The following is a 16,075-nucleotide window of genomic DNA, read 5'->3' on the forward strand; positions in this document are numbered from 1 at the left end:
CACAGGGTGACTTCAGAGTTGGAAATCGGGAACATCCATTATTTGGTTTGTCATTATTTTTGTTTTTGTGGATTATGACTCCAAGTAGACAGATGTTACCTGCACAGCAAAAGCTGATCCCATCTGTGGTGAGGACGGAGACAGAAGGAGAGAAGTTACAACCAGGGGAAGCAGCTCAAGCTTGCGAGCAACTTAGAGATTTGTGTTATTAAAAATAAAACTGCACTTGCTTGCTGGAAGGTTTCTGGCCAGGTACTCAAACCAACCACGGTGGCCTTTGCTAGGCCTGGGGCTGGTCCAGCTGCACTCAGGTGGCTCGGGGGTGAGGGAGGAGGTGTGGGAGGGGGGGCGAGGTAAGCCTGGCTTTGCTTTCAGCCTCCTTAACCGAATTTCAGTTGAATTTTAGAGAGATTGTCAAATTTTGCTGTCTCCTCAAGGGATTAATCCTGTTACAACAACAATATCAATTTAAGTAAAGGAATCAATATTAAGCAGACAAACAGCTCTGCTGGAAAACTAGGAGTATGTGATGGGGGTGATAATCCAGAAGGAGCCTGGCCAGCAGGGGATGGACTGACGTGATGTTCACAAGGAGTGCATGCGTGTGTATGTAGGCATGCATGCATGCATGTATGTAAGTATGTACGTATGTATGTACGTATGTATGTATGTTTACAGTATGTTAAATTCAGCCCACCTCAGGCAACCCAGTGTAAAATATAAAACCCAAGATGCACAGCCCACACAACCATCGGCTAAGAATTGCATGAGTTGTACCAGGTGTGACTGGGAATTATCGGCAATGTGGCCCCAGCAACCGCAAGACCTTTACAGCTGGGAGTGATTTAGAGGTCCAGCTCTGTCTGTATGTCAGAGCTTTCTGTCTAATTTTATTGGACTCTTTTAAAATAATTATGATGGATTCTCCAGGAGAAGAGTTTAAATTTTTGAGTGGGGAATCAACAGCTAAATGAATTCTGTACAAAGGTTTGGGACGCTTCCCACCTTCAGTGGTGGCTGCAGGTCTGTTTTCTCTGTCTGTCCTTGCTGGTGGGGCACAGGATGACTCTGCACAATTCCCGGGGGCTGCCAAAGGGGAGAGAGGCGGGTGGTAATGTCAAGGAGACCCTCCTTGTACAGAGAGCTCACCTTGAACGGCTGGGCTGGCTTGGAGCTCAGCCACCTTGGTTAATAAGCAGGCATGGCAACCACTTGTTCAGGGTTGTAAAATGGCCTGGGAGGATGGATGGTGGCTCCGCATCCTTTTTCTCCACTTCTGGAGCCAGGCTGAGGGACTGCGTTGTCCCGAGAGGCAGAGGCCTTCACAGCCCTGGCTGGTCTGGTCCAGCATCCTGGTGCTTCTGAGAATCTTACATTCCCACCCCCCTCTTTTCCCCTCAGGGACCTTCCGAGGAATCTGCAAGCAGATCAATCATTTCCCAGAAGATGCTGATTATGAACAGGATGCGGCTGAGTATCTCTTGCGTAAGTTCAGGGATCCTGATGGGGCAAGAGGTGGTGACTCAGTCAGGAAAGGCTGTCTCACCCACATGTGGGGCAACCACACCGTGGGCCCCATTGGGGGGGGGAAGTCAAATTGGGGTGTGCCCAAATCCTGTTTTGAAAGAGGGGCCCAACTCTTTTCTAAGCACTGCATTCATTCTAAAGCAGTAAAATACTGTAACTACTGAAGATTACCTTCGTTCCTAATTTTTGTTAGAGCAGTTTTCCAATATTTGAGGGGCTGCCATGAAGAATAGGGTGTCAACCACTAGAAGGCAGGAAAAGAAGCAGCGGACGGAAACTAATGAAGGAGAGAAGCAACCTAGAACTAAGGAGAAATTTCCTGACACTGAGAACAATTAATCAGTGGAAAGGCTTCCTTTTGGAAGTTGTGGGTACTCCAACACTGGAGATGTTAAAGAAGAGATTGGATAACCATTTGTCTGGAATGGTATAGGGCAGGGGTCCCCAACCCCCTGGGCCACGGCCCATTACCAGGCTGTGGCTTATTTGCAACTGGGCTGCATGAACAGCGGGCTGGCGCACACACACAAGAGCATGGAGCTCAACTTGTAGTCAAGCTGTGTGTGCATTGTGGGACTCGAGTTGTGCGCACATACGTGTGTGCCGGCCCGCCACTCACGCGGCCCAGTTCCCCTCTCCCTCGCCACCAGCCAGGCCATCAAGCCGCAAAGGTTGGGGACAGCTGGTATAGGTTAGGTTAGAAGATCTCCAAAGTCCCTTCCAACTCTGTTATTCTGTTAGAGCAGATAATCCAAACAGTGTCTCTTCTCTAGCCTTTCTCTCAAACCCAGCACAGGTGATGTGCTGATACCTCAAAGTGGCTGGGTTGTTCTGCTGAAAGAGAGAGCAGACAGTCTGACTTCTCCATGCAGGGAGAGTGCCTGGAAAAATCAAGGTGGTAGCCGTCATCGAAGTCTCTGTGCATGTATGACACCTGCAAAATGGGCTTTAACTGCACAGTCCCAGCTGTCCTCTTGGCCCCTCTGCAGAGGCTGCTGCCACCCTGGGATAGTCTCCGGCCTTCCTGGGCCAGCTGCAACTGCCCTCTCCAGGCCCCAACCCTCTCCTTGTCTCCCTCCAGGTGCTGTAAGAGCCTCCAGCATCTTCCCCCTCCTCAGCGTGGGTCTCCTGTTCTTCGGAGGACTCTGCGTGGCGGCCAGTGAGTTTTACAAGAGCAAACTCAACGTCATCCTGAGCGCAGGCATCTTTTTCGTCTCCGCAGGTGAGTTCCATTTTTACCCAATTCACCAGGTTTGACACCAGCCTGGATCGGGGCCATGAAATACGCTTGCAACATTAAGTACTCTGATTTCATATTGGAGCATTTTCCATATAGATATAATAGAAGTGGATTACAAAACAGTACACAGATAAGATACAGAAGGGGAGAAAACAAGGCTCACTCATTAATGACTTGTTTTAACAAGCCACAATATTTGTTTTCGTGCTTTACAGTAAGTCATAATTTATTTCGACCATGGTTTATCACCTAAGCCACAGCTGGCTGTTCTTAGCACTAAACATTCCTTTTATGCATGTTACACGTTTAATCACGGGCTTCCACACCTTCAAGGTCACATCCATGGAACATCATCTTATCTGCATAACTGAAATCCATCTTGCATTTTTCCTGTTGCTCCTCTCATTCCAAATCTGAACCTTTGTGGCCTTTTAAAAAGAAAAATCAGATACAATCTTTTAAAAAACAGATTTGGGAGATGCTAGCCCACCCTGGCCTTAGAGTGTCTCACCCGTTGCCTATTCTTGTTCCTCTTGATGTTTGTTTGTTTGTCTGTTTGTTTGTTTGTTTGTTTTGTCAAGCATATATAAGATAACAGGTAAAAGTATAAACATAATTTGAATACTAGGAATATTAGGACAAGGACGGTAGGCATGCTGGTGCACTTATGCACGCCCCTTACAGACCTCTTAGGAATGGGTTGAGGTCAACAGTAGACAGTTTAAGGTTAAAGTTTTGGGGGTTTGGGGAAGAAACCTCAGAGTCAGGTAGTGCATTCCAGGCATTGACCACTCTGTTACTGAAATCATATTATCTGCAATCGAGTTTGGAGCGGTTTACCTTGAGTTTGTATATTATTTGCTCTTGTATTGTTGTGGTTGAAGCAGAAGTAGTCATTGACAGGAAGGACATTGTGGCAGATAATTTTATGTACTATGCTTAGGTCAGACTGAAGTTGGCATAGTTGTCACTTATTTATTTATTATATTTCTATACCGCCTTTCTCCCGTAGGACTCAAGGCAGTGTACAGTCAAGAAAAATATAGACACACAAACATCATAAAATTGCTAATTAAAATTATTACTTAGTTTGATCAATTAAATAAAAACCCAGAATTAGATAACATTTAAAAATCATTCACATGTTCATATGTTTAGCCCCGCCTGTTGGAACATCAGGGTCTTGAGGGCACGGCGGAAAGCACGGAGATCAGGGATATTCCATATCTCCGGGGGCAGTTCATTCCAAAGGGTTGGAGCCCCCACAGAGAAGGCCCTCCCCCTGGGAGTCGCCAGTCGACATAATTTGACTGACGGTACCCTGAGTAGTCCCTCCCTGTGAGAACGAACTGGTCGGTGGGAGGCTATTGGTGGCAAAAGGTACGTAGGTACCCAGGTCCTAAGGTCTCGTAGGTACCCAGGTCCTAAGCCATGGAGCGCTTTAAAGGTGATAACTAACACCTTGAATTGCACCCGGAAGACCACCGGGAGCCAGTGCAGCTCGCGTAGGAGAGGTGTTACATGGGCGTAACGAGCTGCGCCCATAATCACCCACGCGGCTACGTTCTGGACCAGTTGGAGCCTCTGGGTGCTTTTCAAGGGGAGCCCCATGTAGAGAGCATTACAGTAGTCCATACGGGAGGTGCGCAAGGCGTCCCGATCCAGAAAGGGACGCAACTGGCGGATCAGGCGAACCTGATAAAAGGCACCCCTGGCCACGGCCGTCAAATGATCTTCTAAAGATAGCCGTGAATCCAGGAGGACACCCAAGTTGCGGGCCCTCTCTGTGGGGAGCAAGATCTCATCCCCTATTGTCAGTGATGGTACCAGCTGACTATACCGAGACGCCGGAAGCCACATCCACTCGGTCTTGGAGGGGTTGAGTCTGAGCTTGTTTCTCCCCATCCAGATCCACACGGCCTCCAGGCAATGGGACATCACAGCAAGGGCATCATTGGGGTGGTCTGGGGTGGAGATGTATAGCTGTGTGTCATCAGCATACTGATGAACACTCACCCCGAAACCACGGATGATCTCGCCTAGCGGTTTTACATAAATGTTGAACAGAAGGGGTGAGAGGACTGACCCTTGCGGCACCCCACAAATAAGGTGCCTCGAGGTCGACCTCTGCCCCCCTGCCAACACAAACTGCGAACGGTCAGAGAGGAAGGAGGAGAACCACCGAAGCACGGTGCCCCCTATTCCTAACCCCTCCAGCCGGTGCAGTAAGATACCATGGTCGATGGTATCAAAAGCCGCTGAGAGATCTAATAGGACCAGGATAGAGGAGCAACCTCTGTCCCGAGCCCTCCAGAGATCATCCACCAACGTGACCAATGCCGTTTCCGTGCTGTATCGTGACCTGAAGCCCGACTGGAACGGATCCAGATAGACAACTTCATCCAGGTATCGGGATAGTTGTCGCGCCACCACACTCTCAACAACCTTCGCAACAAAGCGAAGATTGGAGACTGGACGATAATTTGATAATATAGCCGGGTCCAGGGAAGGCTTCTTGAGGAGGGGCTTCACAACCGCCTCTTTCAAGGCGGCGGGAAAGACACCCTCACTCAGAGAAGCATTTATAATCCCCTGGAGCCAGCCTCGTGTAACCTCCCGGGTGGCCAGTACCAACCAGGAGGGACACGGGTCCAATAAACATGTGGCAGCATTAAGCTTGCCCAGAATCCTGTCCACGTCCTCAGGAGTCACAGAGTCAAACTCTTCCCAGATAACACTCTCAAGACCTGCCCCCGTCTCCTCCCCTGGATCTACCCAATCGGAGTCCAGGCCTTCCCGAATCTGAGCTTGAATTTTTATTTATTTATTTATCATGTTAAAGAACTACCCAGCTCTCTCATAGAGCGATTATGGGTGGTGACCATTGCTAATACAATACTGAAAACAAAAGGCTAAAGAGATCCAATTGCTTCTTTGGTTCTGAGGGATGAACTTCCCTCTCCATGAGGGATCTGTTGCTGCCCTTCGGAGGTTTGCACAAGACAGATCCAGACCATATCTACCATAGGTTGACCTCCCTCCCAGGGTCAAAAAATAACCAGGAAATATAGTTCTCCTGAGTTCTGGCGTCACAACAGAAGCACTTTGTGGAGTCTCCTCCATTGCCAAGAAAGTCTGGATGAAGGAGGATGATCCTAAATAGAGCCAGGCCTTGTCTTGATCCAGAAATACCAGGCATCCTGGTTTCAGGCTTGAACACCTTGCTGATTGCATTCTGCCACTCTAAGTGGTGAAGCATATGGATTACATAATGGACATTTGTAAATTCACCGGAAACCCTACAGGCCTATTTATAATACTGACACTAGAAAGGTGTCTGCAGTTTATCTGGGTAAGTTGTGGCTGGGGGGATACTAAGTCCAGTATCTTAAGGTTGCCAGGGTTGAAAAACACTGATCAAGAGCAGAGGTCTTCAAACTTGGCAGCTTTAAGACTTGTGGACCAACTCCCAGAATTCTCAGCCAGCATAGCTGGCTGGAGAATTCTGGGAGTTGAAGTCCACAAGTCTTAAAGCTGCTAAGTTTGAAGACCTCTGATCAAGAGCATCAGAAAGATAGCGACGAAAGTGACAGCAGATGCTGAGCTGGATCGTATTCCTTTTCAGACTCCAGAGACCCAACTGACGTTGCCTTGCTCTCTGCTCTTCCTTTCAGGGCTCAGCAACATCATTGGGATCATCGTTTACATCTCGGCCAACGCGGGAGACCCCGGGCAGAGTGACTCCAAGAAGAGCTATTCCTACGGGTGGTCCTTCTATTTTGGTGCCCTCTCCTTCATCATTGCCGAGATGGTTGGTGTCGTTGCTGTCCACATGTACATCGAGAAGCACCGTCAGATCCGGGCCAAGTCTCACTCCGTGGCCCTCCTGAAGAAGTCCACCTTTGCCCGCCTGCCCACCTATCGGTACCGATTCCGACGGCGATCCAGCTCCCGCTCCACAGAGCCGCGGTCGAGGGACCTGTCTCCCATCGGCAAAGGCTTTAACACCATCCCGTCCACTGACATCTCCATGTTCACTCTTTCCAGGGATCCTTCCAAGGTGACTATTGGGACTTTGCTGAACTCAGAGAGAGATCACGGTTTTTTACAGATTCACAACTCCCTCCCCAAAGAGTTCAAGGAATCTTTGCATAACAACCCCGCCAACAGACGAACAACTCCTGTCTGAGCCCAACCTGTCCCTGGATGGCCTTGGATCAGACCGCTGGAGATGCCGTGTGTACAGAGATGTATCATTGAGACTGCATGTGTGACCCACCCTCCCCTTCAATGGCGTAACCAGCAAAACCCTGTTTCTAAAGAGTAACCCTCGCTGTGCTCCCTGTCCACGGGCAGCCTAGATCTGAACCGGATGCCGTTTAGGGTGTCACATCCTAAACTGCCAGTTGTTTGGCTGAGTGATTGTGGCCTGGGTCTGAATGCATGGGGGCCCCTCAAGAACCCGTCCTCTTCGCTCGGTTGCCAAGATGGAATACCGGGCTTGGCCTCGTGCCAAGGGGACCTTGGGAACGATTCTGAGGGTGACCGCTTGGAGGCCCATCAAGAAGGTGGAAAGTGGTGCTGGGCCCCCATGGCTCTTCCTCCCCCTGCCCACCCCCTCCATCACCATGAAAACAGCCTTGGACTGTGGTCTCAATCCAGACGTAGCATCTGGGAACAAATCCAAGCATGAAAACGCGAAGCTGAGTGCTTCCGAAAGACTTGGGCAATGCCCCCCTCCTTCCTTTCTGGATGCCCCGAAGGAGGCAGGCTCTGGGGGTGAGGCTGTCTGTTCTTGTGTGCATGCATTAAACAGCCTGGAATCCAATTCCCTCCCACGATGCAGGAAGAGAGGCTCTGAGCTGTCTTGGTGGGCTTTGGAAGGGCTCTGTATTCTCTTGCATATTCAACACTCTTTGTCAAGGTGTCAGGGGCAGAAATGCCCTCTCCCCTCCATTCCTGCCAAAGTTCTCCCAGCGGACGAGCATTTAATGTCACCCTTGGTTCAAGAATCTGAAAAGATGGCTCTGTATCTAGGTAGATGTTTTGCCACACATCTGCTTTTTCAGGTTTAACATTCGTGTACCGCCTATGCCGTGGGATGATCTGAAGCACTTGAGATGTTAAAAGGGAAACCAATAAAACCCCATTGAATCAGTCTTTGTGTTTGAACGACTCTTTGTGTAAGGAAAGAAGGACCTGATGGGACAAGGGGAATCATGTGAAGTCAGGGAAGAGAAGTGGCACGAAGGGGAAGGAGACTATTTCAAAAAGGCCCAAAGAATAACAAAGTTGGAAGAGACCTTGGAGGTCTTCTAGTCCAACTCTCTGCTCAAGCAGGAGACCCTATACCATTCCAGGCAAATGGCTATCCAGTCTCTTGTTGAAAGCCTCCAGTGATGGAGCGCCCACAATTTCTTGAAGCAAGCCGTTCCACTGATTCATTGTCCTCACTGTCAGGAAGTTTCTCCTTAGTTCCAGGTTGCTTCTCTCCTTGATGAGTTTCCATCCATTGCTTCTTGTCCTGCCTTTAGATGCTTTGTAAAATTAGTTGACCCCCCCTTTTTTGTGGCAGGCCCTCAAAGAAGCGGAGGGGGTCAGCCTATTTTCCAAAGCATCAGAATAAACTTGAATTCTGTTGCAGTCTATCTGGGAAATCAAATTTGCAGAGTGTAGTTTTTTTTCAGCTTTGGCTGTATCTAACTCGATGACGAGAGTGGCCAAGAATAGCAACAGGGCTTTCATGCAGAGAAGAACAACTGAGGAACATCTATTTTCCTTGGTATTCCACACTGTTTTGGGTAGCAGCCTTCTGAGGATGAAGGGCTGGGGGCTTCAACAGGGGTCTTTGAGCTGGTTCTGCATTCTTCCATCTGGATTCTTCTTTTGATTCTAGAAGAACCTTGAAACCTTCTCGCTTGCACTAAAAAAATAGATTGTCATTTCTCTCTCTGAATCTTCTCAGGAGCAGGAAAAGACAGAAGGGAAAGTAGTTCAATCTGAATTTTAATAGAAGTGCCCAGTTCACACCTTTAGAAAATCTTTAGAAGGGAAATCAAATGCACCTGTGCACCGAAATTCATCCTTTCCTGAAGTGAGAAGATAAAAAGTACATTTTGTACAATATGTACACAAAAAAACGCAAATCTGTTGAAGTACCTAAAAGCACACAGAATTTGGGGGGAAAGGCCAAGAAAACCTGTATTTTTTCTGCATCTTGATTGTATGCTTAGTGGCCTGGAATGCTTTGGAAGATAAGACCTATCCCGTCAGGTTTCCTTGCCACCTGCTAGGAGATCAGCCAGATCTAAAAAGATCTAGTAGAAGTGATATTCTAAATATTTCTCTCTGATTCCTGTGAAGGGAAACTGAGGGAGGGACCATGGATAATCTGAAAAGCTAATTTTTGGATGGCCCACCCATAACCATTCTTGCAAACATCTTTTAGCCAATACAAAGGAAGTTCAATTTTATACCTTACAGCATTATGATCCCCCAAGCGAGCCTTTCTGTAGACGAGGCAAAAAGCTTCCCAATCCACCCTCTTTATCTATCATCCTTGACCAGGAAGACAACTGAATGGCCACTGGCACAAAGAAGCAAAAGGTGGACAGAGTGGAGGATTAGGTGGTTGGTTGGCTAATTTCTTTGAAGCTTGGAAAGAAACAGCTGGGGCCACCGTGAACTGGCATGAATAAACCCTGCTTGGCTTTTCTGGGGAAATGTGCTCCTTTCTGCTTCAGAGTACAGTAGAAGCAAATGATGAATAAGGAGTGTGCCTACACCGAGCTGAAGCCCAGGTGGAATTTTTATCCACCTGGATAAAAATTTATGAGAAGCTCAGTTTTCTTTGACAGGCATTAACCAGGAGGAAGCTGGAAGCCCCTTTTCAGGCTAAGAAAGTGAATTAAAGTGTATTAAAAGGCAGAAGGTGTGAGCTACAGATCGCAAAAGTGTCTGCCTTTTAATAAAGACTTGTTTGTTTTCTATACCAGGGATCTCCAACCTTAGCAACTTTAAGACTTGTGGACTTCAACTCCTGCCAACTCTGGGAGTTGAAGTCCACAAGACTTAAAGTTGCCAAGGTTGGAGACCCCTGTTCTATACCACCATCTCACCTAGATGACTCCTGGCAGTTTATCCTTTAGATCTCGCTTACGCCAAAGAGGGATTCATGAAACCAAGTGGTTCTCCTGATTCCCATTACTAGAAGGAACACGAGTCACAGTTGTTCAGATTAGACTTGTTTGTCTGAACAGGGGCTACCAGGTTCCTCCTGAGTTTTGACTACCACGCAATAACATGGCTATCCTCCTACATGTCTACCTGATAAGCGTATATCCATTTTATAGGTTAATTTTTTATTAATATGCACCTTCCTCCAATAGACAAAATCAGAGTGAGGTACTGGTCCTTCTGGAAGCAAAGGTCCCCACCCCAAACTGCACACCTGCACCATTGAGAGGCCTCCAGCCCAATCCGGAGGAAATTGCAATGCTTTTTCCTAGAAATCACCAACATCTTCCAGCAACTCTATGCTAAGACAGCCCTTCTGTTTTCCGGCCACTGTCCATCCCCGGCTGAGCCAAGACATCTTCGCAGCCAATGAATCAGGACAGAATACCACCCCTCCACCTCCTTCAGATTGTCCAGTGTCCTTGTCCAGCAGCTCTATTCAAATTACTCAGACCATGTGGAATCAGGTTTCCTGGTGCAACAGAAGGTTTTCTAGGCTCAGGCCCAGATCGAAATGGGTTCTGGATCATTCCTTTACTCCAATAGTGCTTGAAAAAGCGTCACAGCTACCTCTCTCAGCATGATGGCCACGATGTGGGGAAGGGGGAGCACAGATGTCTACTTCAGTTCCTGACACCTTTCATATTCAGAGGTAGAAAGCAAGAGATCTCTTTCCTCTTCTCCTCACTAAGGAGGGTGGACCTTCAGGGAGACAGTGGGCTTCAAATCCAGAATGGGAAGAATTGACGCCGCTAGCTCAATACGGCCAGCAGGGGGCTGCCTTCTCCCTACTGCCGAGTCCTCGCTGCCAACTCGCTGCTGCCATCTCTTTGCAGGACATCTCAACACCGTAAATTTGCTGCGGGGATAACTCTCTGCGAGTGCTGGATGGAGAGTCAGGTGGGCGGGCGGGCGGACTGTCAGAGGAGGGTAGCAATGGCTTCCCAGTCAAACATTAAGCAATGAGGCTTTAAAAAAAACCTTGCAGGTGGCAGGGGCTTCCCATTTTGACACCCCACACCCACTCGGTTTCCATCTGGCACAGCCCTGCCCATCACTGCCCTCCTCTGAGAGCCCCTCTGAGAGCCCACTCACTCACCAGCCCACCCGTCTCTCCATCCAGTGCCTGCAGCAAGTTATCCCTGCAGCAAATTTACGGTGTTGAGATGTTCTGCAAAGAGATAGTGGCAGCAGGCTGGCAGCGGGGACTTGGCGGTGGTAAGGCGGCCATCTCCTGCTGGCTGCTTCAAGCTAGTGGCATCGAGTTGTCATAGATCTCCCAGCTATATCATGCTTCTCTGGGCTTGTGGGCAGCTGTTGCTAAGTAAAATCTCAAAACCTGGAGTGGCAGAGACATGGCAGGTGCCACCACATGACCTGTCAGAGGTTGACAGGGCTCCCTCCTGCTCCTGGAGCAACACACACGATGCCACCAGTTTGCCTTCAGCAGTTAAAAAATGAAGGCGGACTTTGAGAGACAGCATCATTTGCAACCAAGAGTTTTTGGGATCAAGATCCTGGGTACTTTTAAGACCCACCCACACTGAGGAGGTTTGAGCCACTGCTGAGCAGAAAGGGCTCCTCAGGCCACGCTGGAAAAGAATCAGAGAGCCCACCCACCCACCCCTTACAAAACTCAGCAGAGAAAAGAGTGGAATTGGCTGGACCAGCCAGGACAATCTCAAATTTCCCTTTGAGTCTGAGACTGCAGAATTGTTCCCTGTCCCTTCTGGCCAATGGGCAGCCATGTCCTGAATCCTGCCACGCCCTCACTTCAACTCCATCACACTTTCCCTCCAATAACCCCATATCCTGCCCTATTTATTTATATGCTGCCCATCTCACTATCAAACGACCCTGGGTGGCTTACAAACATCACAGAAACAGGGGTACAAACATTAAAAAGTTAAATAAACAGAAATAAGTTAAAAGCAGAAGTCAATGGGGTGGGGTGGGATCTTTTTCCTAGCCCACTAATCACCCCCAGTGTGGAGGGTCCCTATTGGGGTCTCAGTTTTAAGGCCCCTTCGGAAGGCCAAGAAGGCCATGCCAGAAAAGACCCTTATCCTGGACCCATGAGATGGAATTCCTTGAGTGACAGGGTCCACAAGCGTGCTCTGTGGGGACCCTTGGCCAGGAGAGAAGGCTGGTGTGGGGCCACTGCAGAGCACTTGCGCTGGAACAAGCAGCCAAAAAGAGACCATGGAGACCGACTGAGTTCTTCTCTCATGCATGAACTCCTCGCAAAAGACCTGCCTGGTCTCCTCTTTCTCCTGCTGTGCCTCCACTGGGCTGCCATTTTCCCAAGCCCGGATACGGAACTGAGGGCAATTCCTGGAGCAACAGGACTGGGGGACTGCATGGAGGCCTTGCAGGGAGCCATGATTGTGGGGGCTTGGAAGAGAGACCCTGGAGGGGTGGGAGAAGCATCTATCAGGCCAGCACTTCAATTTCCTGCCAAGTCAACCAGGAAGGGGCAGAGAGAGCACACACACACACCCTGAGGGATTTCCACAAACACCCTTCGCCATTCAGCCAAAACATAACCTATCAAAACATCCTGATCGGCTCAAGCGTCACCCTTTGGGGCAAAGAGCCCCCTGCCCCCTTTCTCCAGGGAGCCCTTGCCCTAAGATAGGACAGGCCACCTGACACCATTGGACATTTTCACCATAAATGCAGCCGGCCTTTCGTATCATACAGTCTTGTCTTGTGTGTCCTTGGGAAATGCTTAATATGCAAAGCCTATTAATATTAAAGGCCATATTGTGTCCAGCGACAAGTTCGGGCTGCTGATGGTGAAGCATAAAATTAGGAAGTGCTGCCCTGGCTGGCGCAGCCAGTAAGAAGAGCCCCTGGTGGGGGAAGAGATGGGTTGTGCGGGGGAGGGGAAAGAAGGGCCTCCTAAGTAATCCCGATGACCAGCATCTGACTGATGATGGGTCTGCAGTGCCATCTCACTGAAACTGTGGCGCTGTTGTCATTGTGCCCTTAGGGCAGTGTCTCTCAACCTTGGCCACTTTAAGACTTTTGGACTTCAGCTCCCAGAATTCAACAGCCAGCTTGCTGCCTGGGGAATTCTGAGAGCTGACGTCCATCTCTCTTAAAGTAGCAAAGGTTGAGAAGCACTGCCTTAGGGTCTCTCTCTCTCTCTCTCTCTCTCTCTCTCTCTCTCTCTCTCTGTTGCTTTGCTTTAGTGCAGGGGTCTCCAAACCTGGCAACTTTAAGACTTGTGGACTTCAACTCCCAGAATTCCTCAGTCTGCAAAACTGCCTGGTCCCTTTAGAAGCTGCAGCTGAAACCTGGGTTGTAAGTCGGGGGGGGGGGGGGCTTTCCCACTTCTGAATCTCTGGAGGCAAGAAAAGAGGCGAAGGTGTTGGAGGTCAGCCATGGGCACGTGGGCAGGGTAAGAGGCAGGGCATCCAAGGGAGGAGGATGCTGGCATTCACTCCCAAGAGAGAACCAGATGCTTAGTGGGAAAACTGGGGCTCCAGGGTACAATAGGGGGCGGGTGTCAGCCTGCAATGGAACCCTTTGCAGCTATTTCTCTCCTGGTGTTACGTGGGGAGCTGCGTGGGGCTGGCAACTCTGGGTGGGAGACAGACAGCTGGATCGGAAACTACAGCATGGTGGCAAGCAGGAAGGTGGCACTGGGGTCACCTGGAGGAGGCAAACAAGCTGGCTAGGGAACTTCAGTTTGCTTGCAAATATTCAGCTCCATGTTTTACTTTTCACTAAGAAAAAGACCATTTCCTAATACCTGCTTAAATTGGGACTGGAGGGTCTAGCAAAGAAACACCGCGTTACAAAAAAGATGTTGAGACTTTGGAAAAAGTGCAGAGAAGATCAACTAAGATGGTCAAAGGCCATTTCTCTAGATTAGCCAAACCCAATTCCTGCAACCGTTCTTCATATGTTTTAGTCTCCAGGGACTAAAACATATGAAGAACGGTTGCAGGAATTGGGTTTGGCTAATCTAGAGAAAAGAAGAATTAGGTGCGACATGAGAGCAGTATTCCAGCATTTGAGGGGCTGCCACAAAAATGAGGGGGTAAAATTATTCTCCAAAGCACCTGAGGGCAGGACAAGGAACAATGGTTGGAAACTAATCAGGGAGAGAAGCAACCTGGAATTAAGGAAAAACTTCCTAACAGTGAGAAAAATCAACCAGTGTCTTCAGAAGTTGATAGCGCTCCATCACTGGAGGCTTTTAAGAAAAGACTGGACAGCCAATTGTCTGAGATAGTACAGGTTCTCCTGCTTGAGCAGTGGGATGGACTAAAAGACAGATTACAGATTAACAGAGTTGGAAGGGACCTCATATGTCATTTAGTCCAACTCCCCAGCCAAGCAGGAGACCCTACACCATTTCTGACAAATGATAGTCCAGTCTCTTCTTGAAAGCCTCCAGTGATGAAGCTCCCACAACTTCTGAAGGCAACTTCTGTTCCATGGGTTGATTTTTCTCGCTGTCAGAAAATTCCTCCTTATTTCTAGGTTGAATCTCTCCTTGATCAGTTTCCATCCATTATTCCTTGTCTGGCCTTCCAAGTGCTTTGAAAAATAGCCTGACCCCCTCCTCTCTGTGGCAGCCCCTCAAATATTGGAAGACTGCTGTCAGATTCTATCCTATCCTATCCGATCCTCATCTTCCAGTGCCATCAACGGATGCCTCTCGGCTGCTGTACCACCAGGTGCACCTTTAGGCTCAAGTGGATGAGGGAAGCACGCTCTACATCCAGCTTTCCTGGACGTGTCTTTTATTTAACATGCTCTGTCACCCGGGAAGAAAAAGCTTCAGCAAACGTGTGATAGTGTTGCAAAGCAGCAGTGGTGTCGGAACAGCAAAGAGCCGTGCTTGCCAGTTGTGGCCCTTGGGAAATTTTCTCCCTCCCTGCCGGTTTGGATCAGCATCTGGAGCTGAACTAGGACAGGTGCCCACATGAGGACATGTTGGTGGCTGGAGTCCTCTGAATCCAGTTCTTCCTCTGGCCTCTTTCTCCAGGTGAGCGTGAGGAGGGAGGATCTCCCATGGGAGGGGGCAGTTTCCCCATCTCAAGAGGAAGATCCAGACTGGCAGCAAGAGCAGATTTTCCTGCGCTTGAGAAAAGCAAAAGGGCCAGAAAAAGACGGTTCTCTAGAACGGGTTGGCTTTTATTGTCCTCCCTCCAGGTGTTTTTCCTGTTGGGCAGGTACATGCTGAAATGACCCCACATGGTTCTTTGGGAAGCAGCAGCATAGCAGATTCGCACCCATGGCAGAAGGAAGGGGCCAGCAGGGCTGGACAAATGTGCAGTTGGGGAGCCTTCGGGAAGCTTTTGCTCAAGGGTAGTGCTGGCAGCACCCCTGATTCAAGGGATCCCAGGGTTGGAAGGAGCCATTCAATCCAATCCAGGGGTGAAATCCAGTGGGTTCTGATAGGTTCTGGAGAACCGGTAGTGGAAATTTTGAGTACTTCAGAGACAAATACCACCTTTGGCTGGCCTCAGTGGGGTGAGAATGCAATATCCTTCCCCCAGGAGTGGGGAGGGAATGGGGATTTTACAGTATCCTTTCCCTTGCCACGCCCTCCAAGCCACACCACACCCACAGAATCAGTAGTAAAAAAAATTGGATTTCACCACTGGTCCAATCCTCAACAATGCAGGAACCAGAGAACGGGGGGCTCCCTAGCTTAGACACATCCAGAAAGGGAGAGACGTTCACTCCTCTGGACCATTGGGTCCTGTCAGACCTGCCCTAATTTGCAAAGAAGTCCCAAAGGTGCTTTTTCAAGAGGCAGCTGGACTGCCTGGTTTTTCTTTGAAGACGTTTCGCTTCTCCTCCAAGAAGTTTCTTCAGCTCTGGCTGGATGGTCCCATCCCCCCTCACCACCATCCAGTCAGAGCTGAAGAAATGTCTTGGAGGAGAAGTGAAATGTCTTCAAAGAAAAAACCAGAAAATCCAGGTGCCTTTTGAAAAAGCACCTTTGGGACAGCTATGACCTGGATGACTGAGAATCTCCATAGATATTTTGCAAAGAAGTTGTTTTTCCCCCTCCCCCCAGGTAATTACCATATTTTTCAGACTATA

The 16,075-nt window shown here is 49.0% G+C and overlaps 1 protein-coding gene across 1 annotated transcript in view; it reads left to right on the forward strand.

The window, feature by feature from the left end:
• CACNG3 (calcium voltage-gated channel auxiliary subunit gamma 3) overlaps window positions 1–7,926 on the forward strand; it is a 76,475-nt gene extending 68,549 nt beyond the window's left edge. The window contains exons 2-4 of the mRNA XM_034420611.3: window positions 1,402–1,485; window positions 2,609–2,749; window positions 6,442–7,926. Of these exons, the coding sequence (XP_034276502.1) occupies window positions 1,402–1,485; window positions 2,609–2,749; window positions 6,442–6,956 (740 nt within the window). The 3' untranslated portion in view covers window positions 6,957–7,926. The remainder of the gene's footprint in view (window positions 1–1,401; window positions 1,486–2,608; window positions 2,750–6,441) is intronic.
• Window positions 7,927–16,075: the final 8,149 nt, after the last annotated feature.

This window comes from Pantherophis guttatus, chromosome 14 (assembly GCF_059756535.1).
Source record: "Pantherophis guttatus breed Tessera chromosome 14, ASM5975653v1, whole genome shotgun sequence".
NCBI lineage: Eukaryota > Metazoa > Chordata > Lepidosauria > Squamata > Colubridae > Pantherophis > Pantherophis guttatus.